This window comes from Bubalus bubalis, chromosome 2 (genome assembly GCF_019923935.1).
Source record: "Bubalus bubalis isolate 160015118507 breed Murrah chromosome 2, NDDB_SH_1, whole genome shotgun sequence".
In the NCBI taxonomy this organism is placed as follows: Eukaryota; Metazoa; Chordata; class Mammalia; order Artiodactyla; family Bovidae; genus Bubalus; species Bubalus bubalis.
Window position 1 is genome coordinate 41,179,429 of NC_059158.1, and position 23,646 is coordinate 41,203,074.

The following is a 23,646-nucleotide window of genomic DNA, read 5'->3' on the forward strand; positions in this document are numbered from 1 at the left end:
AGAGGGAGACCTGGCCTCACCCTGCCTCCCCCTGCTGGACAGTTCGTGCCCTTCAGGGACTACGTGGACCGCACTGGCAACCACGTGCTGAGCATGGCGCGCCTGGCCCGTGACGTGCTGGCCGAGATCCCCGACCAGCTGGTGTCCTACATGAAGGCACAGGGCATCCGCCCGCGCTCCCCGCCCACGGCCACGGCTCGCTCTCCCCCACAGTCTCCAGCCCGCACACCCCCAGCTTCCCCGCTGCACACGCACATCTGAGCGTGTGGTCTGCTCAGATGGCTGGGGCTTAGGCCAGTAGAAAGGTAGGCGGGGTGCCCAGACCCTGCTGCGGTCCACCCTGCCCAGCCTATGGAACACGTGTGCCTGGGAGGCTGGTGGGGCGGGGCTTCTGGAGACTCCTCCCACACTGCCCCACACCCCAAAGTCTGGAGGTACAGGTGATGGAGTTGGGGATCTTGGCCCCTCCTTCTCTTCTTTCACCGACGCCTGGTTCTGGACCAGCCAGGAAGATGTTAATCAGGACCATCGGGGTTTCCCCTTAGCCCACCGGGGCAATCTTCGTCTGCTCCTTTATCACCCTGAGCCTGGGCTGAGCCTCCCACCACCAGGTCCCCTGCTCCTGTAGTGTCTACTCCTGTACCAGCCCCCTGACCCCCACCTCAGTGTCTATCCTGTCCCTCTTTCCAATGAACCCCATGAGGCTGCTGGGTTTTGAGGAATGCCCAAACACGTGACCCCCTCCCTGGGACCCTTGCATGCAGTGGGAGTACTACAGACCCATGAAGGAGACGTGGTGGTAGTGGATGGAGGCCGCATGGTGGACGAGGAATGCGAGCTTATCAGGCACGGAGTCCTTTCTGGTGCCTCTCCAGCCCAGTATGATGCTGGTTCTAGACAGAAATCCACAGGCCTCTCCTGGTCTGGGCCCAAAGAGACCTTCGCAGTTGGCTCCTGGCCTCAGACACCCCTTCTTTCCCCAGAGGCTGCCCAGGGTCCTTGGGGTGCAATCCTTTACAGCCCACCTGGAGGCTTGGGCAAAAAGCAGCCCTGCTCCAGCACTCTGACACTGCCCCTCTATCCCATGGGGATGGGGGATCCCTGGGTTCAACCCTGCCTCCAGCCTCTGCTGACTGCAGGAAGCCAGGCAAGGCCTTTCTACCTTCTGGATCTCAGTTTCCACATCTGTAAGGCAAGAGGGTTGACCAGATGGCCCTGGGTTTACCTTTGGCTCTGATAGTCTTAGAGTTCACAGTCATCCTGTGTCCAGCTTCCCCCATCCCACTCCTCACTAGTGCTGCCCTTTAAGGCCGTCTTGGCTGTAGGGTCACCCTGTTCCATCCCATCACCCCATATCCACCCTAGTCCCTCTGCCTTGGGCTCCTGGCCTCTGAGCCAGAGCCCTTGCCCCTGTTGTGGGAAAGGTGAGAAAGATGATCTCATGCCTGGGCCCCCACCCCAGCTGCCCAGCCTTTACCCACCTGGGGAACAGGTCATGCATGCCAGTCCCTCCTGCTGCATGGGGCTCCTCTGCCCACTGAATCTCCCATGCCTGGTGGAGACCAGGCCACACCGTGTCTGTTGCAGACACTGCGTCCCTCCCCATCATGCATGACGGTGGCGTTTCTATGCTGTCTGGTCCTGTGCCCGTCTCTGAGACAGTCTCTGTGTGGAATTTGCCTTAAACTGAAGTAAATTGGATTCTTTTACTAAAGTTCTTTGTTTTCCTTTATCCTTTGAAAAATAGCACAGATGTTGCTGTGTGAGCGTCCAGGTGCTCCTCGCTCTCTTCTTTCCCCTCTTTTATTCAACAAAAATGTGCTGAACAGCTATGTGCCGGGGTCCGTGCTAGGCACTGCGGATGCAGCAGTAAACGAAACATGGGGGCCCCGTCTCCGTGTTGAGCTTACAGCAGGCACGCGACAGGACAGGGGAAACACAGCAAGCGCATAAACGAATAGGTAAATAACGATTTCCAGTGGTGGTAAGTGTCACAAAGGAGAATAAGAGGATAGAGAGGGACAGGGTGACATTTTAAATGAGGTGGTTGGGGAGGGGGCCTCTCCGAGGAGATGACAGTTAGATGAACCCTAAGCAAAGGAGAGAGAGAGGCATACTGGTCTCTGAGGCAAGAGGGCTTCAAGGAGCAGGAGCAGCACATAGAAGGCCCTGGGGTGTGTTTGAAGGACAGCAGGAAGCCAGTGGGTTGAACCTGCATTAAGGAGGGAAGAGGAGGCATTTCCTTGGTGCTCCAGTGGTTAAGACTCCACACTTCCATCGCAGGGGGCACAGGTTCAATCTCTGGTCAGGGAACCAAGATCCTGCATTCCACAGGGGGCAGCCAAAAGCAGCAAGGAGGGGACAGTGCAGGAGATGGGCTTGGGGGTGGAGAATCTGGAATGTGCAGGGCCTTGTGGGTCACAGTAAGGTCTTCAGTGTTACTCTGAGTCAATCAGGGAGCCACTAAGGAGGTGAGAGAGGTGAGCAACAGGATCAGATTATTCTGTGAGTGACTTCATTGCATTTGCTCACTCATCTCTCAGCAAGTGTTGAGTGAGCATTAGTGCCAGGCCCTGCTCAGGTTTGGAGACCCTGCTCACACACAGTCGCACCCTTCACAGGCCTCTAACCCCTGCTCTGGAGAAATAAGCAATAAATACTACCACCCTAGGGTATCAAGATGGAACCAGGGGGAAGGGCCAGAATCCGTGGGTACCAAAGGGGGACTCTTGGGACAGCCTAGACCACTGGTCCCCAACCTTTTGGGCACCAGGGACTGGTTTCCTGGAAGACAGTTTTTCCATAGGGCTGTGGAGATGGTTTCAGGATAATTCAAGCGCATTACATTCATTATGCCACCGCTGATCTGACGGGAAGCCAAGCTCAAGGGGTAATGTGAGCGATAGGGCGTGGCTGTAAATACAGATGAAGCTTTGTTTGCTCACCCACTGCTAACCTCCAGCTCTGCAGCCCTGTTCCTAACAGGCCACGGATCAGTACCAGTCTGTGGCCCGGGGGTTAGGGACCCCCGGCCTAGACAACGCACAGATCATGTGTCCAGGATGAGTTGCCGCACCTGTGTGACAGGGCCATCTCTCCTCCCTTGCAGGAGGACTGTCATAGGGCCAGAATAACATGCAGCTGTGCACATATGAAGCGTGTGACATGCACAGGACCTGCTGCGCTCAGTGTGCAATAAACACCACCTTCCTCCTCATCACTGTTCACATATGAAGCCTCCTGTGGCCACACATGGCCTCCTGTGGCCATGAGGGCCCAGGATCACAGGGAAAAGGGATCTCTCCTTTCTCTGGGAGAGTTTGCTCTTGGATTAGCCCTCCAGGCGGCCATTCCCAACCTGCACATCACAAGACACTGGTACTAATTACACCAAAGTTTGGGACGTGCTTGCTTCTGACGATTTTATAGTAAATTAGAGCTGATTCACCACTATCCTTATAATTAGATGCCCCTCTGACTTGCATTCCGATGCGCTTTGAGTGGGAACCGGGTTGGGTCACGGCTAGAGAAGAAGGAAGTTCCCATAACCAGTGGCCTGATTTCCCTCACCTTGGGCACCCATGGGAAAGGGTTGGGAGGAGAAGACCGCCGCCTGGCAGGGGAATTGAGGCTCAGAGCCGCTGCCCCAGGGCGCCAAGAGCGTCTTCACTGTGCTATAGACAGTAGCTTCTCTCCTGGGTTCTTTTCCAACAATGTGTTCCACGGAACACTGGTTCCCTGGCAGGGGTTTTGGGAAGCTGCTGGCTCCAAGCCCCTCTTAGAGAGTCCCAGGGGCTGTCAGGGTGTTTGAGGCTCTGATTAGTCTTATGGCAAAGAGACTATATTTCTTGAGCTTTTTGACCATGGTGTGTGTGCGTGTGTATGTGTGTGTGTGCGTGTGTGTGTGTGTGTGTGTGTGTGTGTGTGTGTATTTAGCTGTAATACCGTCACCAAGCAGAACATGCTGTCTTGGGAATTTCAGTAGAGACACATCTCCCTGGTTCCCAGGCCAACACAAAAGCCTGAGGCTTTCCCCCAGGAAGCCTGAAGGAGGGCATGGAGTTGGGGAACTTCTCAGAGGGGATGGAGTGGCAGAGGTGAAGCCATTTGGTTCTGGAGAGAAGGAAGAGGCCCCAAAAGGTGTCCCTCATCAGGAAGAGAAACCACAGAGAAGAAAAGAGGGTGTTCAGGAATTCACAGACCCATGGCTCCACTTTGACTTTACTTCATGGGGTTCTTATATTGTGCTGAGAAGTGTGTGTGTGGCAGAGCTGGGGGAGGGCAGGCAGAGAAGGGAGAGGAGATTGAAGGGCCCCCCTCCCCAGACTACGAGCCCCTATTCAGTCTGCCCATTCAATCTCCAGGCCTTCAGGATTGAGGACCCCAGGTTATCAGCCCTCAGATCATTCTGCTACTCACTTCTCAGCCTTTAGAAGTCCCTTTCCCACTCTCATTTCAAATGCCCCTGAATTAACAAAAATGAGATTATACTAATAATAGTAATGACCAATACTCATTTACTAAGCACCAGGCATTCTTTTAAGCACTGTATATTCGGGAAGTTTATCTTCATAACAACCTGTGAAAAGGGTACTATCAGAATTCTACTTTCCAGACGAGAAAACTGAGGCATAGAGAGGTTAAGGGACTTTTCAGGTTATACACCTAGAAAGCCCTGGAGCCCATAGGTATCCATCTGAGCCCCAAGGTAAAACAGGTGCCATGATCTAGTTGCTATTTAACTGCTGCATCACCTTTGCTGGGCTGCCTCCCATCTCTGGATCTTCGTCTCCCCACTGGTAAATTGGAGGGGATGGGATCTAATGTTGCTAGGGGTCTTCCCATCTCTATTGAATTTCAGCCTTCCCATCAGCCTAACCTCTCAGACCCCCACCAGGCCCCAGGGGCTTCCCGGGGCCCCATCACATCCAGGCTGGACACTCTCCATCACCACACCAGCTCCGCCAGCAGCCCTGGGATGCCTGGCTGCCAGCGGCCTGCGAAAGAGGTCCCCGAGCCTGGCCCGGAAGGGGCGAGAGAGGTAGAAGCAGAGGAGGGGGCTGACAGCGCAATTGGAGTAGGCCAGGAGAGTACAGAGGCTGGAGGCCACGTAAGCCATGGGCGTGGCAGGCAGGTCACCCACAGCCGCCACGTAGCCCAGCACGGAGCAGGGCCCCCACATCAGCACAAAGACCACCAGCACCACGAGGATGAGCCCGGTGTTCTCCCGGTGCTCCCGGGCGCTCTCCCCCACGGGGCCCCGGGGCTGCGTCCACAGGAGCCAGCCCACGTGGCCGAAAGAGCAGCCCAGCCCCAGCACGCAAGGCAGGAAGGCCAGGGCTCCCAGGAGCGTGAAGTAGCAGGAGGTCTGAGCAGGGTTCAGAAGCAAGAGGCAGGCCCGGGCCCCCTCCTCCACGACCGCTCGCTGGAACAGCCAGGTGGGCAGCGAGGCCGTGAGGCCCAGGGCCCACATGGCCCCACAGAGCAGCCGGCGGACACCCGGGCCGGACGGGAGGGCCAGGTCAGGCCGGGCCACGGCCACGTGGCGCAGGAGCGCCGTGGCCACCATGCTGTAGAAGGTGCAGAACATGGTGGCGCTGTTGACGGCCTGGCTGGTGGTGCAGACGGTGGGGCCCAGCCACCAGTCCTGCTGCAGGAAGCTCAGCAGGAGCACCGGCACCACACAGGCCAGGAAGAGCAGGTCGGACAGCGTGATGTTCACCATGAGGCTGTTGGTCAAGGAGAGGAGCGGGCAGGGGGCACCCGGGCCCCGGCCCACCACCAGCAGCATCAGCCCATTGGCCAGCAACCCCACCAGCAGGATGAGGCCACAGACCCCCACAAAGACGAGTCGGAGCGGTCGCTCGGCTGTGGCCGTGAGCCAGGCACTGGACGTGGTGTTGGCCTCCATTTTGCTGCTCCAGACACACGAGGACATTACAGAAGCCAGCCCGCAGGCCGCCTTCCTCTTTCCCTGCCGAGCTCCCTCCTTTCACAGACCCCTGCACACGGTGGGTGCCCCGGGCCTGCCCCAGCCCCTCCAGACCTCTCAGCAACCTGGTGGGATGGGCTCTGTCAGTGCCCCGTCAGAGCCCTGGGTTCAAATCCTGACTCTGCTACTTGGGAGTGCCGCTCGTGTGGCTTGCGCTGCTCAGCCTCATCTATAAGGAATCAAGGAAATAAAGGAAGTAAAACAGGTGTCAACAGTAAATGTCCCTCAAGGACGAGATGGAGGTGATTTTCACTTTCTTCATAACTGCTGTATTTCTAAAATTTTGCAGGGAGTACAAATTGAATCTGATAAATATTTATATATTAGTATATATGTTTATTATAGTATATATATCTATATTTATATATTATATATGATATTACTATAATTTATATTATATATAATATAGTATACTATATATAATATTGTAATATTGTATATTACTATATATTATATATTGCTATATATTATATATTATTATATATTATAATATATAGTAATACTATATATATTACTAGTATGTATATGACACTAGTATATATATATAGTATACACACTACATATATGTAGTATACTAAGTATATATATATAGAAAGTATTATATATACTAAGTATATATACTAAGTATTGGAGAAGGCAATGGCACCCCTCTCCAATACTCTTGCCTGGAAAATCCCCTGGACGGAAGAACTTGGTAGGCTGCAGTCCATGGGGTCGCTAAGAGTCGGACACGACTGAGCAACTTCACTTTCACTTTTCACTTTCATGCATTGGAGAAGGAAATGGCAACCCACTCCAGTGTTCTTGCCTGGAGAATCCCAGGGACGGGGGAGCCTGGTGGGCTGCTGTCTATGGGGTTGCACAGAGTCGGACACGACTGAAGCGACTTAGCAGTAGCAGACTTAGTATATATAGATATACTTAGTGTACTACATATATGTAGAAGTATATTACATATATGTAGTGTGTATACTATATATATATATACTAGTGTCATATACAAGTATACTGTACTTAGTATACTTATGTAGTATATATATGTAGTGTAGTCTACATATTTAGGATAGCATATATATTATATATTTAGCATAGTATATATATTTATTTAGTATATAAATATATATATGCACTATACATGTTTTTAAACAAAACCTCACGCTGCCTGTGAAATGAGCAAGTTTTAATTTGAAGTTCAAGTGGAAAAACGAATATGCAAGGGCTTTGAGAAAGGAATAAAGCCCCAACAAGTGCTTCCCAAGCATGTTTGCACATTGGGATCAGCTGAGGAGTTTAAAAAAAAATAACACTAATACTGGGACTTCCTGGGTGGTCAGTGGTTAAGACTCTGCGCTTCCACTTCAGGGGGCACGGGCTCAAATCTCTGGTCAGAGAATTTAAGATACCTCATGTCACTTGGTGCAGCCAAAAAAATATTAATTCATGGGTCACACTCCAAAGACCCGATTTGACTGGTTTGGGTTTGGCAGTTTTGAAAGACCAGCTTGGAAACCACTGCCTTCAGTGCCCATGCTGAGCTGCTTACTGGCAGGGTAGGGGAACTGCTGCACTGCGCCCAGCCCATCACCTCTGCTGAGGATGTGGGGAGTCCCAGCGTGAGAGCGCACAGGCTGAGAGACGGGGTCAAGTCATCCCAGAGCTGGCTCAGGGGCTGATGCCTTCGTCTTGCATGTCACAGACAGGCCAGGACCCCAGAGCTTTAGTGAAAGGCAGCTTACCCCTTAACTCAGAAACTAAATAAATATTTCCTGAGCATTTACCCAGAACCAGGTACTAGGCAAACAAGCAGCAAAAAAGACAGTTCAGTGGGATCCTGATTCTTGTTTACATCCCCTTGTCTCCTGAGCAGGGAGCGGGGGTTGGAAAGCCCCTCTACAGCTGGCTCAGAGCCAGGGGTCCCCTGAGTCCCTCCTGCAGAGGCTTTGCTTGTTCTCAGGGTGCCATGGCAGCCACTTGCCTGAGAAGAGACAGTAGGTGGGGAGGTCTCTGTAGATTCTGCTGCCGACACCCCAGGTCTCAGACTCTGGTTCCAGGGACTGCAGGGGAAGGAGAAACTGAGGGACCCCCTAACACCCTAACTGCCCGGATGAATGCCACTCTCCAGTTCTTTGTCATCGCTTTTTTGTTTCTTCCGTCTGGCCCAGACTTGCCTGCTGATGATGCGAAACATGATTGGAGAGGAGGGGAGGGAAAGGGCGAAGGGATGGGGAAAAGAAAAGGCTCAAAGGACCTTGCTGCTGCCCTATCTGTAGTCTATGCTAAGTCGCTTCAGTCGTGTCCGACTCTAACTCTGCCCGTAGACGGCAGCCCACCAGGCTCCCCCATCCCTGGGATTCTCCAGGCAAGAACACTGGAGTGGGTTGCCATGTCCTTCTCCAATGCATGAAAGTGAAAAGTGAAAGTGAAGTTGCTCAGTCGTCTCCGACTCTTCGCGACCCCATGGACTGCAGCCTACCAGGCTCCTCCGTCCATGGGATTTTCCAGGCAAGAGTACTGGAGTGGGTTGCCATTGCCTTCTCTGATCTGTAGTCTATAGAAAGGTCTATAACTTCAGGGTTAAGCTTATAGTCACTAGAGCCTGAGTTTAAAGCCTCCCTCAACCACTTGCTTAGATGCGTGTGTGAGCGAGCTTGTTGCTTCATTCGTGTCCAACTCTCTACGACCCTATGGACTGTAGCCTGCCAGGCTCCTCTGTCCATGGGGATTCTCCAGGCAAGGGTACTAAAGTGGGTTGCCATGCCCTCCTCCAGGGCATCTTCCCGACCCAGAGATCGGACCTACGTCTCCTGCATTGCAGACGGATTCTTTTTTTATCACTGAGCCACTGGGGAATCCATCTACAATCTACTCGATCTTCTCTGTGTAACTTTCCTTATCTGTAAAATGGGGATTAATAACAGGCCCCATCTCGTGAGGCTGATGTGAGGATTAAATGAGGTAATACGAGTTACGTGCTCAGAACAGTGCCTAGCGTAGCAAGTGCTTGGTAAATGATGGCTAGTGTTCTGATCCTGCCCACTATCAGTTCCAAAAAATCTCTTTTCTGCCACCCCTGCCCAGACTCCATTTTATCCTCCTGCCCTCCCCTTCTCACTCCAAACCCTGAGACCCATCAACGTAGTCCCACCCTCTGTTTCTTCATCAGCTTCAAGCTAAGTTGTGACCAGAGCCCCCTAGACGGACATGCCCTGAGAACTCACCCCTTGCCTGGAAGTTCACTCTGAGGTCTATCCTGAGTCCCTCCTGCTGCCTCCTCACCTGCCTGTGCTGCTCGGAAGTTCCTGGGCTCTGCTTGGTGACGTGGGGCCCTTTGACACCAGGGCAGACTGGTGACTCCTCCACCTCTGTGCTCTGCCGTGAAGCTGGATCCAGTCTGCGAAAGCTAAGAGAAGGTTCTGGGCAGGGGTGCCGTTCCTTCTAGCACCCCACCTCCAAGGAGCTAGCTGCCCGGGGCGGGGACAGAGCTGAGATGGGAGGGGCGGGCAGAGGGGCACTGCTGTACCAGATTCCCCCAAAGGACAGGGGCGCTATCCGCTCTACCACTCCCCCAGGAATCACACCCTGCCGACCTGCCTCATTAACTCGCTGGCCGGTAGGACAGAGATGCTGATGACTGCCAGATCCCCAGACCCCAGAGAGAGGGCCATGAGCCACAGCAGGACTTGGCCCCCACTCTCAGCCAGGGCTCGGCATCACTTACGCCGGCCCACCTCTTCCTGTCTCTGAATGTCTCTGGCTGTCTTTCTCTGAGCACACTAGGGCCTAAAACCTGCTCAGAACAGGAGGAGGGCTGTGGGCTCCCAGGACCCAGGGAGGGGGAAGACACAGGGGCTGAGAAAGAATCATTGAGGCAGACTGCTAAGAGAAGCAGCTGATCACAGGGATTGTTCTACACTAGAGATGGGACCCACTAAAGGAATCTAATGTAACCTTTGCTGCCTTCTGATACAGGAATCTTCTCCACCTCACCTCTTTGCCAAGTGTTCCCTGGCTTCTGCTTGTTTGCCTCTGGTGACAGAGAGCTCAGTCGTGTAGAACTGAGCAGAGGGATAAGGACCAAGAACAGAGGCTTTTTTATATATATATAATTAATTTTTACTCGAGTGCAGTTGCTTGACAGTGTTGCGTTAGTTTCTACTTCACAGCACAATGAATCAGCCACACGTAATCCTACGTCCCCTCCCTTCTGGACTTCCTTCCTATTCAGGTCACTGCTGTGCATTAGGTAGACTTCCCTGTGCGGTACAGTATGCTTTCATTGGTTATCTATTTTATATGTGGTATCAATAGTGTATATGGGTGTCAGTCCCAATCTCTCAATTCCTCCCACCACCACCCTTCCCCCTTGGTATCCATACATTTGTTCTCTACATCGGTGTCTCTATTTCTGCTCTCTCTTTCCGCTGTCTCTTGCCCTCCTCTTTCTCCTTCAGTCTCTCTCTCTGAACCTCTGTCTCTGGAACTGAATTTGCTTGTCTGTCTACAAAACTGAGGTTTCCTCTGATTCAGAGGAGGAAGTCACCAATATCCGAATGATTAAGAAGAACCAGATTCAGCAACGTGCCCACTCTGGACCACAGTACCTGGTAAGCATTTCTGTGGTTAACGGTAAGATGTGACAGTCAACATTTACAGCAAACACTGATGACAGGAGATAGCACAACACCCGAGGCCATCTAAGGCTTTCAAAGCAAGCTCCCCAAGGGCACTGAAATCCCCGGCCCCGGGTTATAACGTACAGCCACCTTTCAGGAGGCGAATGTTGTGTAATTCTGGGAACTCTCGCAAAAACTCCAAAGAGGAGCCTCTGAATAATCTGAATCCAGTTTCCTGCTGCTCCCAGGCTCCCCCAGCCACACCCCAGCTGCACTTTGAGTGTATCCAGAAATTGACAAGTGTATCCTCAAGGCCGAGGTTGGCATCAGAGGCACCATGGCGTGGAGCAGGGGGTGAGGTCCCCAAATTTGAGCCCTTAGACGCAGATCTTGGGAAAAGAGAGTGGGGTTGGGGCTCAGTGAGATGAGGGGAATGGAACATACCAGGGGCCATCAGCTCTTCCCCAGGAATCAGATTCTGCTTGAAAGAAACCCTCTGTTTGCAAACCAACACATTGAGAATGACAAGGTTCACCAGCTTTGCCAGGCATGGAACAGTGGGACTGCTTTAATAAACAGAGTACTTTGCAATTAACAGGCCATTTCAATTAGGAATCAGCACCGAAGCAAGCTCTTTGAAGTTTCCCTCCCGCCCCTCAAGATTTATTCTTATTTCTGACTACAGAAGGAATACCCAGTCATCGTAGAAGATCTGTAAATATAAATACATGTAAAAAGGAAAACACCCCCACTCCTTTACCCTATAATTTTATCACTTAGAGATGTTTTGCCAATACTGTGGTGTATTTTCCTTAAGTCCTTTTTCTGGACTTTTCCTTTCTTTAAAGAGTTTTAACTGGCCCCCCATCCCCACCCCACCAACCTTATTACTCAGAAAAGTCCCTCTCTGGGAGTGTAAAGGCCAACATTCGTGCAGCCTCTGCCCTGGGGTCTGAGTCCTGACCCAAGGAGGGTTTTCCAGAACTTCTGAGCTAGTCATCTCTGTCACTGCTGTGTCCAGGCAGGTGGGACAGGAGCCAAGGCACAGGAAACCCAGGGAGGTGGCCAGCCCACCCCGGCCAGGCCAGCGCCTCAGGAGCAGCAGCCAGCTCTCTTTGGAGGCTTCTCGGGGGCCACCTCCACCAGCGAGCCCTTCAGGCGCTCTTCTTGCATCTTGAGGGACCTGCGTGAAGATGCCCGGGTATCAGTCCTCTTTCTCACCTGCCAGAGGCAGCAGGGAGGGACCCAAGGGTGCAGCTGGGGGCTGGACCCCCTGAACTTCTGCTCTGCCCCTGCCCTGCGTTCCACATGGCATGAAACACCTTTCTGTCTCTTCCCTAGCATTCTCTGCAGCCTACTGCGTGCCGGGGGCAAGGGACTCTGATTATGACCGTGACGCCAGCAGGTCATGCCTTGTGTAGCGTGGGAGACCGAGACGAGAAGGGGCCACCAGGACCCAGGAATGGGGCGGCACAAAGAGGGACTTCACACCAGATCCTGGAAGGATTTAGGGTGCAAGGAAGCAGTGTGGGAGCCGAGACGGAGCACTGGACAAGGGTCCGCTTGCAGAAAAGAGGGAAGGCTGAGTTCTAGGCAAAGGGCAAAGGCTTAGTGTCAGGAGAGAGCTGGGGGATCGGTGAATTAAAGCCTCTTCGTTCATTCTTTAATTCACAGTGTATTTCCTGTGTGCCTGGCATTGTCCTAAATCACAGAGCCTAAGGACTGAACAGCCAGAAAGAAGCCCTGGAGGCAGTGAGGATTCAGGGCTCTGCCAGCCAGGAAGCCAAAGTAGGGCTTTTATTCTAAAGCAGAAGGAAGTCAGTGAGCGGTTTCCTGTCCCAGGGATCAGACGGGATCAGGTTTGCAGTTCAGCAAGCTCACTCTGAAAGTTGCTTTGTCAGAGAAGGGACCTAGAGATCGTGTCATCTAAGACCCCTCCCACCTCTCTCATTTCATTCATTAATTGAACACCGACATGCGCCAGGCTTCAGAGGGAGGAAGTGGTAGTCACTCAGTCATGTCCGACTTTTTGCGACCCCGTGGGCTACAGGCCACCACGTTCTTCTGCCCGTGAAGTTCTCCAGGCAAGAATACTGGAGTGGGTTGCCATTTCCTTCTCCAGGGGATCTTTCTGACCCAGGGACTGAACGGGGAGGAGATGAACCAAAAAGACTTGGCCCTGCTAGATCTCCAGCCTGGTGGGGAAGGCAGTCAGCGTCAGGAAAACGGACAAACTCTGAAACGACAGTTTGCCAAGAAAAGCTTTGTGGGACTTCCCTGGCAGTCCAGTGGTTAGGACTCCGAGCTCTCACTCTGAAGGCCCGGGTTTGATCCCTGGTCGGGGAACTAAGATCCCTCAAGTTGCTCTTTGCTGCCGGGAAAAAAAAAGAAGAAGAAGAAGGGTTTTGAGGGACACAGAGAACGAGATTCAGAATAGTGGTGGGAGCAGGTGTGGTCAGGGAGGGTTCCTCTGAGTGGCTTAAGCTCATGACTGAGGGGGTCAGGTGGGGGGCAGGGAGATGGCACTGGAGCCTATCCGGGCCTTTGGGAGGCATCTGAATTTTATTCTAAATGCAGTGGAAGTCACTGGAAGCTTGGGAGGGCACGGAGGCTCAGAGAGGGGACGGAGACTTCCAGGAGGTGGGGCTGCTGACAGGACTGGTGGACCTGGAGTCGGGAGACTCCTAACAGGGCTCTCACTCCTTCCCCAGGCTTCTGAGCCCTGTGCTTTCTCAGGTGCTTCCTCAGATGGGCCTCCCCTCCCGCAGGAGTCAGCTAAAGGCTGTCCAGGAGGTTCTGGGCGGGGAGGGGTAGGGCGGCACTCACCGGGCCAGGTGCACCATGGGCTCCAGGATGTTGTGACCCAGCGCAGCGCTGCACTCTCCAAAGGAGACCCCCAGCTCCTGCAGCCAGATAGATGGGGGTACAGGTGCCGTGGAGGAGACTCCCGAGAGTCCAGGTGGCAGCCCCCACCACCGAAGACCCGACCATCAGACAGAGTCCCATCCAGTACATCCCCAAGCCAACCCCAAGGGGCAAGGCAGCCTGTCTCTGTCTCCCCGTCTCCATGGTCCCCAGCCTTGCCCCTCTGCCTACTGTCTCTCCATTTTGGCTGGCCAAGGTGTCAAAGACGCCACCCAGAAACACCCCACAGCCTTCAGAGTAATGGGAAGCCCGTATTCCAATTAGGAGAAATGTCCTTGGGGATATTTTTAAGTTGTTGTCTGTGTTTGCTCAGTCGTGTCTGACTCTTTGTGACCCCATGGACTGCAGCCCATCAGACTCCTTTGTCCATGGAATTTTCCAGGCAAGAATACTGGAACAGGATGCCATTTCCTACTCCAGGGGATCTTCCTGACCCAGAGATGGAAGCTGTGTCTCTTGCGCCTCCTGCATTGCACATGGATTTACCACTGTGCCACCTGAGAAGCTCTTTAAAGTCATTTGTTGTTTGTGTGTATATATATATATATATATATATATATATATATATATAATGTTTTCAATTTCAGAAGTATTGAATTGGGGGAAATATTGGGAAATATAGCATAAAAATTTGTAAGTACAGGGCTTCCCTGCCGGCTCAGTGATAACGAATCTGCCTACTAAGGCAGGAGACACAGGTTCCATCCCAGATCTGGGAAGATCCCACATGCCATGCAACTAAGCCTGTGTGCCGTAACTATACAGGTTGTGCTCTAGAGTCCAGGAGCCACAGTTTCTGAGCTCAGGCTCCCTAGAGCACATGGTCTGCAACAAGACAAACCACTGCAGTGAGAAGCCAGCCCACCGCAACTGGAGAGTAGCCCCACTTGCCGCAACTGGAGAAAGCCTGCTCAGCAATGAGGACCCAGCACAGCCAAATATAAATAAATAAGTAAATAAATTTTTTTAGTGAAAAATGTAAGTGCAAATTATAAGCCACTTTTGTTAGTGTTTGAATATATGTTGAGTTGACCAAAGCTTCTTTAGAAAAGAACGGAATGAACTTTTTGGCCAATCCAATATTTCCATTCTCTTTTATATGACCCTTTATTATTGGGGGTGTGGAGTGTGGGCTAAATATCATTATACTGTTAGGTTAAACTGTATGAAATTGCTGCTCTGATAGATGCCAAACAGTCAAATATCAGCAATCTCATATGATTCAACCTAACCTGTCCCCAGAGACATGGCTATTTTTCTGACTTAACATTATATTATAAGCATTTCCTCCACAACCTTAAATATTTTTCAGAACAGGATTCTTAATGGCAAATGCTACCTTTTTGCATGAAGCTCCACAAATTAACCACCAAATGTTGCCAAGTGTTCTCATAAAGAACATTCTCATACAAACACGTTCAATTATACACAGGATCTATTACGTTCTTCTCTTAGGAACTATTATTTCTGACTCTTTCCTTAGGATAAATTGCTAGAGGAGTTCCTGTCAAAGGCGGTGAGCTATGACTTTTAAGAGGAAAAAATTCCCACCAACCAGAAGCCACAGTGATGACCTCATGGTTAGGAGAAATGAGAGAAGAAATGGGAAGGAAATACGATATGGAAATGTCAAGAGGGGTGGTGTCAGAGGTAGGGTGGGGAGTGAGACTTTTTTCCATCTTAATTATTCTCCAGATTTTCTGGAACGTAGTTCAACTCTACTCAAAAATAAATTGTATCCATGCTCCCCTGTCTGGTGGTGGGGCTTTGATGCAATCTTTCCAGGGAAGAATTTGGGTCTTAAGATAGAATAAATTAGAAGGAATGTTAAGTTAATTAGAGACCAGAGATAAAATGAAGATTTGACTGGGAATTTTAAGTGAAGCCTGAAAAGCTTTTTACTCTGAAGGTACTTTTTATGTAGGTCAGGACACTGTGGGGATTTGCTAATGCAACAGTAAGGTTCAATGTCCTGCTCTCTGTTGCCGTCTCATGTCCGGGTCTTGGGCCCGGGTGGGTGGAAGGCTGTTAGTCTCTGATGAGCAGGGGCAGGAGCCCATTGTTCTCTGTGGCCCGGCCCAGGGTGACCTATTCACTACCCGCCAGATGTCCAGCTGCTCACCTGGGCCAGTTGCTGCCCAGCCTCAGTGGACACTTGCCGATACTCCTCACAGTCCGTCTTGTTTCCCAAGAGAAGGATGACCACGTCATCAGATTCTGCATCCTGCACACAGAACATGTTCCCTCAGCCACACGTGTCGGGCACCTGCTGTGAGCCAGGCCCTGGGTGGATCTGACCCCGCCCTCCAGGAAAAGCTGACCCTGTGCCTCTCCCCACCCTACACACACAGCCCACTTTCTATATCACACCCACTCCATGCTCTTCCCACCTCTGATGCATTCCCTTCCATCTGCAGCAAACCTACCCCTCCTCTCAGCCTGCAAACATGTCACCCACTCTCCAAGGCCAACCTCAAAGTCACCTCCCCTCGGAAGCCTTCCTGGATTGCTCCTGCCCAGGCCTGTCGTTTCCTGCCTGTGCTGAACAGCCTAGCGTTAGATTACACGGGCTGCCTTGACTCATCTCCTAACTGTTTTATGGATGATAATAATAATAGCTTCTGTTAATGGAGAGTTCACTATATACCAGGTACTGTGCTGAAAGCAGTTATAAACGTTAATCCTCACAACTCCTCTGTGAGAAAAGTTGGGCAATTGAATTCAGAGAGTTTAAGTCACTTGTTCGAGGTTACAGAGTTAGGATGGGGTAGTTGGGATTCAAACCCAGGTCTCATCAGAACCCAGTTTCCCTCAAATATTACTTTATTCTCCTTCCTTGGCATCTCTTCAACTAGACCAGAAACTTCTAGAGAGAAGACAACATGTCTTTCTTCATATCCCTCTTCTGTGCTAGTACGTGCTCTAGAATTTCAGCATATGAATTTCATTCTTACGTATATCAAATACATATGTGGGGGAAAGGACTAGACATATATGGACAAAGGAGTGATCATCTAGAGTGGCACTAGACTTGCATTATCCCCAGGTGTTAAGAATACATCACAGAGCTTTGGTGCATAGGAGAGAAACAGTCACAGGAAGGAAACAGGAAGCAGTTTGTTTTGGAGACCGTACTATGTGGTTGTGGCTTCTTTGTACTACTACGCTCCCAGCCCATCCAGCCACATGCCCTCAGCAGATTGTCACCCACATGTCCATTGTGTCCTTTGTAATCCTGGGACAAAAAAAGGAGTGGGAAAGACACAAGTTCCCTCTTGACTGCACACTGCAGCCAGCAGCTCACCCGGAGACAGTCCAGCCAGTAGCGCACGTGGACAAAGCTCTCCTGGGAGGTGATGTCGTACATGAGCACCACGCCATCAGCCTTGCGGAGCAGCTGCCGGGTCACGCTGTGGTACCTGCCCAGACAGTCCGCGCCAGTGATGCCAGGCACCCTGACCCCAGGCTCCGGCCTCTCTAGGCCTCAGCTGCTACATAGGCTTCTAACTGCTTCCCAGAGGGGGTGTGCATGTATTTTCCTTCTTCCAGTGTGCTTATTGTTGAATAGGTTAACAGTCCTCATGGCTCAGATTTCAAAAGGTACCACAGGGCATCTAATGAAAAGTCTCTCTCAGGCAACTCTACCTTCATCCTGCAGCTACCCAGCCCTCCTCCCCAGAGGCAACCAGAGTTACCCATTATTCAAATAGTCTCCCAGGGATATTTCATGCATATACAAAAATGCATATATATACTCATACACACACACACACACACACACACACCCACACACCCATACACACACTGTTTAAGCAAAAACAATGTAAAACACTGTACTCACTAATATTCAATACTCTGTTCTTTGTTTTCTCCAGATAATAAAATGTCTTAGAGATATTTCCCTATTGGTACATAAAGGGTGACTTTCCTGGTGGCTCAGATGGTAAAGAACCTGCCTGCAAGGCCAAAGATCCAGGTTCAATCCCTGGATTGGGAAGATCCTCTGGAGGAGGGAATGGCTACCCACTCCATTATTCTTGCCTGGAGAATTCCATGGACAGAGGAGCCCCGAGGGCTACAGTCCTTGGGGTCACAAAGATACATAAAGAGGATCCTCCATCTTTTCTCCGGCTTCATTATATTCTATTGTGTGAAGAGACTCTAATTTATTTAACTGGCCCACTACTGATGGTGCTGAGGAGGCATCCAGTGTTTCATAATATAAACACTATTGCTGTGAACAATCTTGGGCCTTTGGATAATATAGTATGAATTTATCAGTAGAATGGATTTCTAGAAGTAGAACTTCTGGGTCATAGATGATGTCCCTTTTCAGCTTTTGATCGCTACTGCTTAGCTAGAAAGTCGAAAGCTAATATTTTCAGAAGGATAGCTGAGAGGACTTCCCTGGAGGACCAGTGGCTGGGAGTCCAAGCCTCCACTTCACGGGGGCATAGGTTCAATCCCTGGTTGGGGAACTAAGATCTCACAAGCCACAAGGTGTGGCCAAAAAAAAAAAAAAGTGATTGAGTAGCTGTGCCCTGAGGGCCGTGTTGGGCTGAGGGGACCTCTGGGTGCGCTCTCCTGTCTCCTGCCCTGGGCCTGGGCTCATCTCTCCATCCCCCACCTCCTGAATCCTCAGCGGGTACAAGCTGCATTTGCACTTGGTAGGACTCGGGTCGGGGCTGGGCTCCACTGCTCTGCAGTCCAGGCTCGGCCACTAATGTCGACAGCATCCATTACCTCTCCTGGCCAGCTGTGTCCCAGAGCTGCAGTGCAAAGCGCTTGTTGTCCACCAGCAGGTTTTTGACTCGAAAATCCACTCCTAGGACACACAGATGAGAGTCAAGCCTACTTTCAAGTTACCATCCAGGACTTGGAGCTGACGCCTGCCTGAATATACACCTGCTCCCAGTACCAGCCATGAGGGGTGGGAACTTTTGGCAGCCGGGCTTCCCTTCTGCTCTTCAAACCCCATCCGCACTTGAGGGTCCCCATCCTCCGAGAAGAGCATCCTGTTTTGCCTACCCAGCTCCCACTGCACTCCCACCCTGACAGCTGGCTGACACGAGGCACCCTTTGTTTTCACCTCTATGAAAATACCTGTCTTCTCAACTACATGGCAATGTTTAGTCCTCAGGCTACTCAGGAAAATCAGTTTCGTTCATTTATTTTTTAATAATACTTCTTGTTTCATTCCTAATTATTGCATGCATCTTTATTCTCTACCCAGACAGCAGGGCAGACAGGCAACCTGGGTGGGTGAAGGGAGTGCCGGCTTCAAGGAGGACCGGTTGGGCTCTGAGCTGTCCACCTTCTGCTGCTCTACTGCCTGTGTGAGTCACTTCACCCCTCTGAGCCTTCCTTTCTCATCTGCAAGGTGGCGATTTAAAAAGACCCATGTCACTGGGTGATTGGGAGGATTGAATAACTTACGTTCAAGGTCTGGTCCAATGTCTAGGGGCTGCTTGGGAAGTGGTCATTTTTATTATCTACTATGAATTCTCATCTTTCTGAACCTCCACCTCCTAAAAATTTCACAGACCAATCCTTCCCTGGGTCATGGTTCCAGACCCCTCTTATCCCTGGAAATGTGGACGTACTAGTGAAATCCCCGGGAGGCTTGGAATCTTTGGGGAGCAACTTCCTGCCAACCCCCAGTTCCCAGGGATGGGGGTGAGTGGGATGGGGGTGACGGAGAGGGGCTGTTTTGTCCCTGCTGAGCCCACCATGGGGCGCCAACCAGCTCAGGAAAGAGGCAACTCCTCACATGATCCCTGAGCCAGTAGAGACCTTCCTCAAGGTGACACATGGTGACCCCCACAAGCTCTTACTTCTGCCCCTGGTGGTGACAAGCCACAGACGCCCCCATCTGTGCTCCCCAGAGGAGACTGGGGGAAGTGGCAGCCAGGAAGTCCTGACCTCAGCAGAAGTCTATCTGCAGCATCCATTTCTCTTTACTGCCCCCTTTCCTGAAGGTCTAAGGAAGCCCAGGGTTTGCAGAAACTTCTGCGGTTACCCAGTCCCACCCGCTGTGATGATATCCAGTCTCTGCGTAAACATCCGCAGCATGGTCTATAGAGCAACCCTCATGATTATTCTTTGCATTTAGTAACTTCCATTACTCCCACCTTCCTCCTCCCTGCCCATCGCCCACCCTCAGTCTAGCCACGTATCCCCACATGTTACAACTTAAACCACATAAACTGTCAGAACTATAATGTCTTCTGCTTCCCAAGAAATCTGCTGTTTTACATAAACAACCCCAGGGAGCGGGCAGCACTGAGCGTATAAAAGCATAGAGCCTCTAGGGTGAGGGCCTGTGCTTTGAAGGCAGGTGGCCCCAGGTATGAACTTTGGTGCCCAGATAGGGCCCAAAAGTTCACCAGGACTTCAGTTCTGTTTTCCTCATGTGTAAAATGGGGATAGCTGCAGAGAAACCTCACAAAAATGCGCAGTCAGCTATAATTCAATTGGCTCTGGCTCTGGTCCTCCACCAGCCCTGTTCTCCAAGGCAGACAGGCGAGAAAGCGGGGTGGGAACAGAGGAGGGTGATGCTGAGTGGGGAGATTACAACTGAGGAAGCTGGAATCATCCCCAGTGACAGGTAAGCCCAATGGATGATGATCACTGGGGGCACCAAACCACAGCTAAGTGTGGGACAGATTGGATATCAGGGCTTCCCTGCTGGCTCAGCTGGTAAAAAATCGGCCTGCAATGTGGGAGACCTGGGTTTGATCCCAGGGTTGGGAAAATCACTTGGAGAAGGGAACGGCTACCCACTCCAGTATTCTGGCTTGGAGAATTCCAGGGACTGTATAGTTCATGGGGTCGCAAAGAATTGGACACAACTGAGCCACTTTCACACACACACACTCCTCCCGGCTGACTAGCAGTGCATGCAGGCTTGCCTTGTCTTTTTACAATCACGCAACTTGTATTTTCTCTATTGAATTTCATGGAAACTTCTTACCACATGACAATGGGAGAGGCTCATAGGCATGAGGGGGCCCTGGCACAGAATAAGGCAAGTGCCTGGTGCATTGCCCGTGGTCAGTAACCAGCAGCCTAGGTCAGCAGTCCTCACACTTTTTGAGACCAATGACCGGTTTCATGGAAGACAATGTTTCCATGGACTAGGGTGGTGGGGGCGGGTGGTGGTCTGGGGGTGATTCAAGTACATTGCATCTATTGTACCCTTTATTTCCACTGTTATTACATCAACTCCACCTTAGATCATCAGACATTAGATCCTGGAGGTTGGGGACCCCTGGCTTGCGTGATTAATGATGGTGGCCTTGCAGACCCTGTGACCCTGTTCAACATCAGAACAGACCTCCTGTGGGTCCCCTGTTCCTGAAAACACTGCATTTTTAACTGGCTCCCCAGGTGAGGCTTCTCAGGCAGAGAAAAGTTCGAGAAGCTGTCCTGGGTGAGGGGGTAAGGGAGTCTCCTAGGTAAAGTTTGAGAACTTTACCCACTGGTCTACCACTGGGGCCCAGTTAGCATGTACCTAGACAGACACAAAGACGCAGATCCCTCCATTTTTACCCCAAGCCGAACATTCCCACGAGCTTTTTTCTATGGCTTTACACGAGTGACCACATATCCCAATGTTAGGGAGAGGAGGCTTTGCGCTTTAGGACATTTCATTTGCAAAAGCCACTGGATTGGACATTATCAAAAGTACTTATAATAATAACAACCATAAAAATAACTAATACTAACTGAGCACTTAATACGTACCAGATAGTATTCTAAGACCTTGATATGTATTAACTGATCTAATTCTTACAGCCCCTTTCAGAGGTCAGCACTTCGGTTGCCCCCATTATGCTCAGAGGGCTTGAATAATTTGCTCCAAGTTCATATCATTAGTAAGTGGCAGAACTGGATTCTGAACTCAGGCACCGGTGTTCCTAACTTACCCCACTCTACAAATACATTCTGTGTAAAATATTCAACTTGCCCAACGTAGCTTCCTGCCAGAGCCTGGCTGGCTGGCCGGCCTAGGGCTGGTCTTGGGCAAATTCAAGCAGCGGGGTCCCTGAGGTGGCCTGCCCAGGGGCCATGTGGGTGGAGACCGCCTTGTTTTCACCATCGGCTGGTGCTGCCACCTAAATTGTAGGTGCTTTGTTAACGTGGCATGTTATTAGCTAATCAGATCAATGCAGAGAAAGCAAAATACCTATAATTAGAGATGATTAGTAAAATAGCCAGGTTACGCGGGTATAAAATAACATCTAACGCAGGGCCTGTGGCGAGGGCAGAACCTACAGCTTGCTCGGGGATGGTTTGCTCTGGGCCTGCTCCAGCTCGCCAGCCCGGTCCCCCAGCTCTCCCCTCTCTCCCCTGCCATCCTCTGCAAGTGGCTCTTACCCACAGTCGCTGTCAGCCCAGTGGCGAAGCTGTTCTGGTGCAGCAGGTGCAGGAAGGAGGTTTTGCCCACGTTCGAGTCTCCCAGGAAGATGACGTGGAAGGCGTAATCAGGGTCAGCCAAAGGTTCATTGGCCGCGCAGTCCCTGGGGAATGGGGTCAGCCCCGGACCTCCAGAGTCCATTCTTGAATCTTCAGGCCTGTTCTCTGCCCTTGGCTCCCTGGACTTAGAGGGGGCTTGTTCTCCTTCTGTGTGGGCAGTTGTAGGCCGGGACCTGGGTTGGGCTTCCAGCTCAGCCCTGGTGGGAAGGGTTTGTGTGGGCTCTGGGGGCCCTGCTCCATCCCCAGGCTGAGCCCCCATGGGGGGAAAGCCCTCTGATGGTTTCCTGGGAGCCGGGGCTTCTGCTTCAACCTCAGCCTGCGCTCTGTCAGGTGGGCGGGGCATGGGCTGGGGATCGAGCTGGGGGAGTTCTGAGTGCTCGGGTTTCAGGCCACGAGCCTCGAAGGTGAGCTCTGACCTGAACTTCCACCCTCCCTGGTCCACTGCTTTCCTTTCCTCAGCCCTGGGCTCCTCTTCCAGGCTCTGGGGGAGGAGAGCTGACAGCCCGGGGACCCAGCCATGAGCCTCCTGCAGCTCCCGTGAACAGCCCTCTTGTGCATCTGGGCTCCACTTGCCCAACTCTGATCCATGCATGGGAGCCGGACCCTCAGGCACCAGGCCCTGGGAGGGCTCATCCAGCCCCACCAGGAGGGCTCCAGCTCCTGAGGACCCCAGCCTTGGCTCAGAGCCAGCAGAATGGGGGTCCCGATGGAGGGCCTCTCTCTGCCGGGGCGGCTTGGGTGGGACCGGCCCAGGGCCAGGGCCCTCGTCATCCGGGTATGAGGTCTGGAGCTGTGTGCTGGGCCCAGCTGAGGCCTGAGGAGGGGGCGAGGTCACTTGAGGAGGGGGCCCATCCTCCAAAGGAACAAGAACCTTGAGGGCAGCTGCCACCAGGCTCCCTGGCTCCCCAGCTGAAACCCCTGGGAGACCCCAGGGGAAGTGGACCCCGGGGCCAAGCCCTGACTCTTCCTTAGCTTCCGGGCTGGGGGGCTCTCCGGTCTGCTCTGGGGGGCTCATGTCCGGCCCATCTGGGTTTGCTCCTTTCTCTTCCTCGGCCCCAGAAGGTGCCCCAGGGGGGCTCCTTGGAGAGCCCCCTGGATCTGAAGAGGGCTCCTGAGCAAACAGAAGAGCATGTGGCTCTGAGATGGAGATCTGCCTGACCACTCGGGGCGTCGGGGGGCCTGAGGAGGCTTTCGGGGTTGGGGGCGGGCTCCAGGAGAGCTGCAGGGCATGGAGGGGGGTGCTGCCGATGCCGCTGAGGAGCTGGTCCCAGTCATCGTTGTCCCCAAACAGTCCAGGCAGGGGAGCCTCCTCGGAGGAGGCTGCCTGAGCATCTGGAGCCTTCTCCTCACCTGTTCCGGGGACACTAGGAAGGGTGCAGGAAGCTAGGGTCAGGGAGGGGCAGGTAGCTATCACACCCATCCTGTCTGCATCCTTCAGCAGCAGGTGCACACCTCACAGCTGGCCCTCCCTTAGGTCTTCCCTTCCACAGGACTTCTCACCCAGCACTCAATCCCCACCCCTCTCCTCATCCAATCCTGCTCATCCTTCAAGGCCCATGTGGAGCCTCACCTCCTCCAGGAAGCCTTCCCACTATTCCAGCCCAACCCACTCTGCCAAGGATCCAGGACTGCGCTAGC

At 52.1% G+C, this 23,646-nt stretch overlaps 3 protein-coding genes across 5 annotated transcripts in view; 1 reads left to right on the forward strand and 2 right to left on the reverse strand.

The window, feature by feature from the left end:
* Nucleotides 1-1,714, forward strand: part of CPNE5 (copine 5) — a 103,315-nt gene extending 101,601 nt beyond the window's left edge. For all 3 annotated transcript variants that reach the window (XM_025270803.2, XM_006050414.3, XM_044930667.1), the window contains one exon: nucleotides 43-1,714. In XM_025270803.2, the coding sequence (XP_025126588.1) occupies nucleotides 43-261 (219 nt within the window). In that variant the 3' untranslated portion in view covers nucleotides 262-1,714. The remainder of the gene's footprint in view (nucleotides 1-42) is intronic.
* A 74-nt stretch (nucleotides 1,715-1,788) lies between these two features.
* On the reverse strand, nucleotides 1,789-6,157 carry LOC102412119 (galanin receptor type 3-like). The gene has a single exon (XM_025270817.2). The coding sequence runs from the start codon at nucleotides 5,936-5,938 to the stop codon at nucleotides 4,883-4,885; it is 1,056 nt and encodes a 351-aa protein (XP_025126602.1). The 5' UTR covers nucleotides 5,939-6,157; the 3' UTR covers nucleotides 1,789-4,882.
* A 3,985-nt stretch (nucleotides 6,158-10,142) lies between these two features.
* RAB44 (RAB44, member RAS oncogene family) overlaps nucleotides 10,143-23,646 on the reverse strand; it is a 30,377-nt gene continuing 16,873 nt past the window's right edge. The window contains exons 8-13 of the mRNA XM_006050410.3: nucleotides 21,910-23,372; nucleotides 18,274-18,355; nucleotides 16,835-16,949; nucleotides 15,653-15,754; nucleotides 13,432-13,508; nucleotides 10,143-11,788 (exon numbers count right to left, since the gene is read on the reverse strand). Of these exons, the coding sequence (XP_006050472.3) occupies nucleotides 11,698-11,788; nucleotides 13,432-13,508; nucleotides 15,653-15,754; nucleotides 16,835-16,949; nucleotides 18,274-18,355; nucleotides 21,910-23,372 (1,930 nt within the window). The 3' untranslated portion in view covers nucleotides 10,143-11,697. The remainder of the gene's footprint in view (nucleotides 11,789-13,431; nucleotides 13,509-15,652; nucleotides 15,755-16,834; nucleotides 16,950-18,273; nucleotides 18,356-21,909; nucleotides 23,373-23,646) is intronic.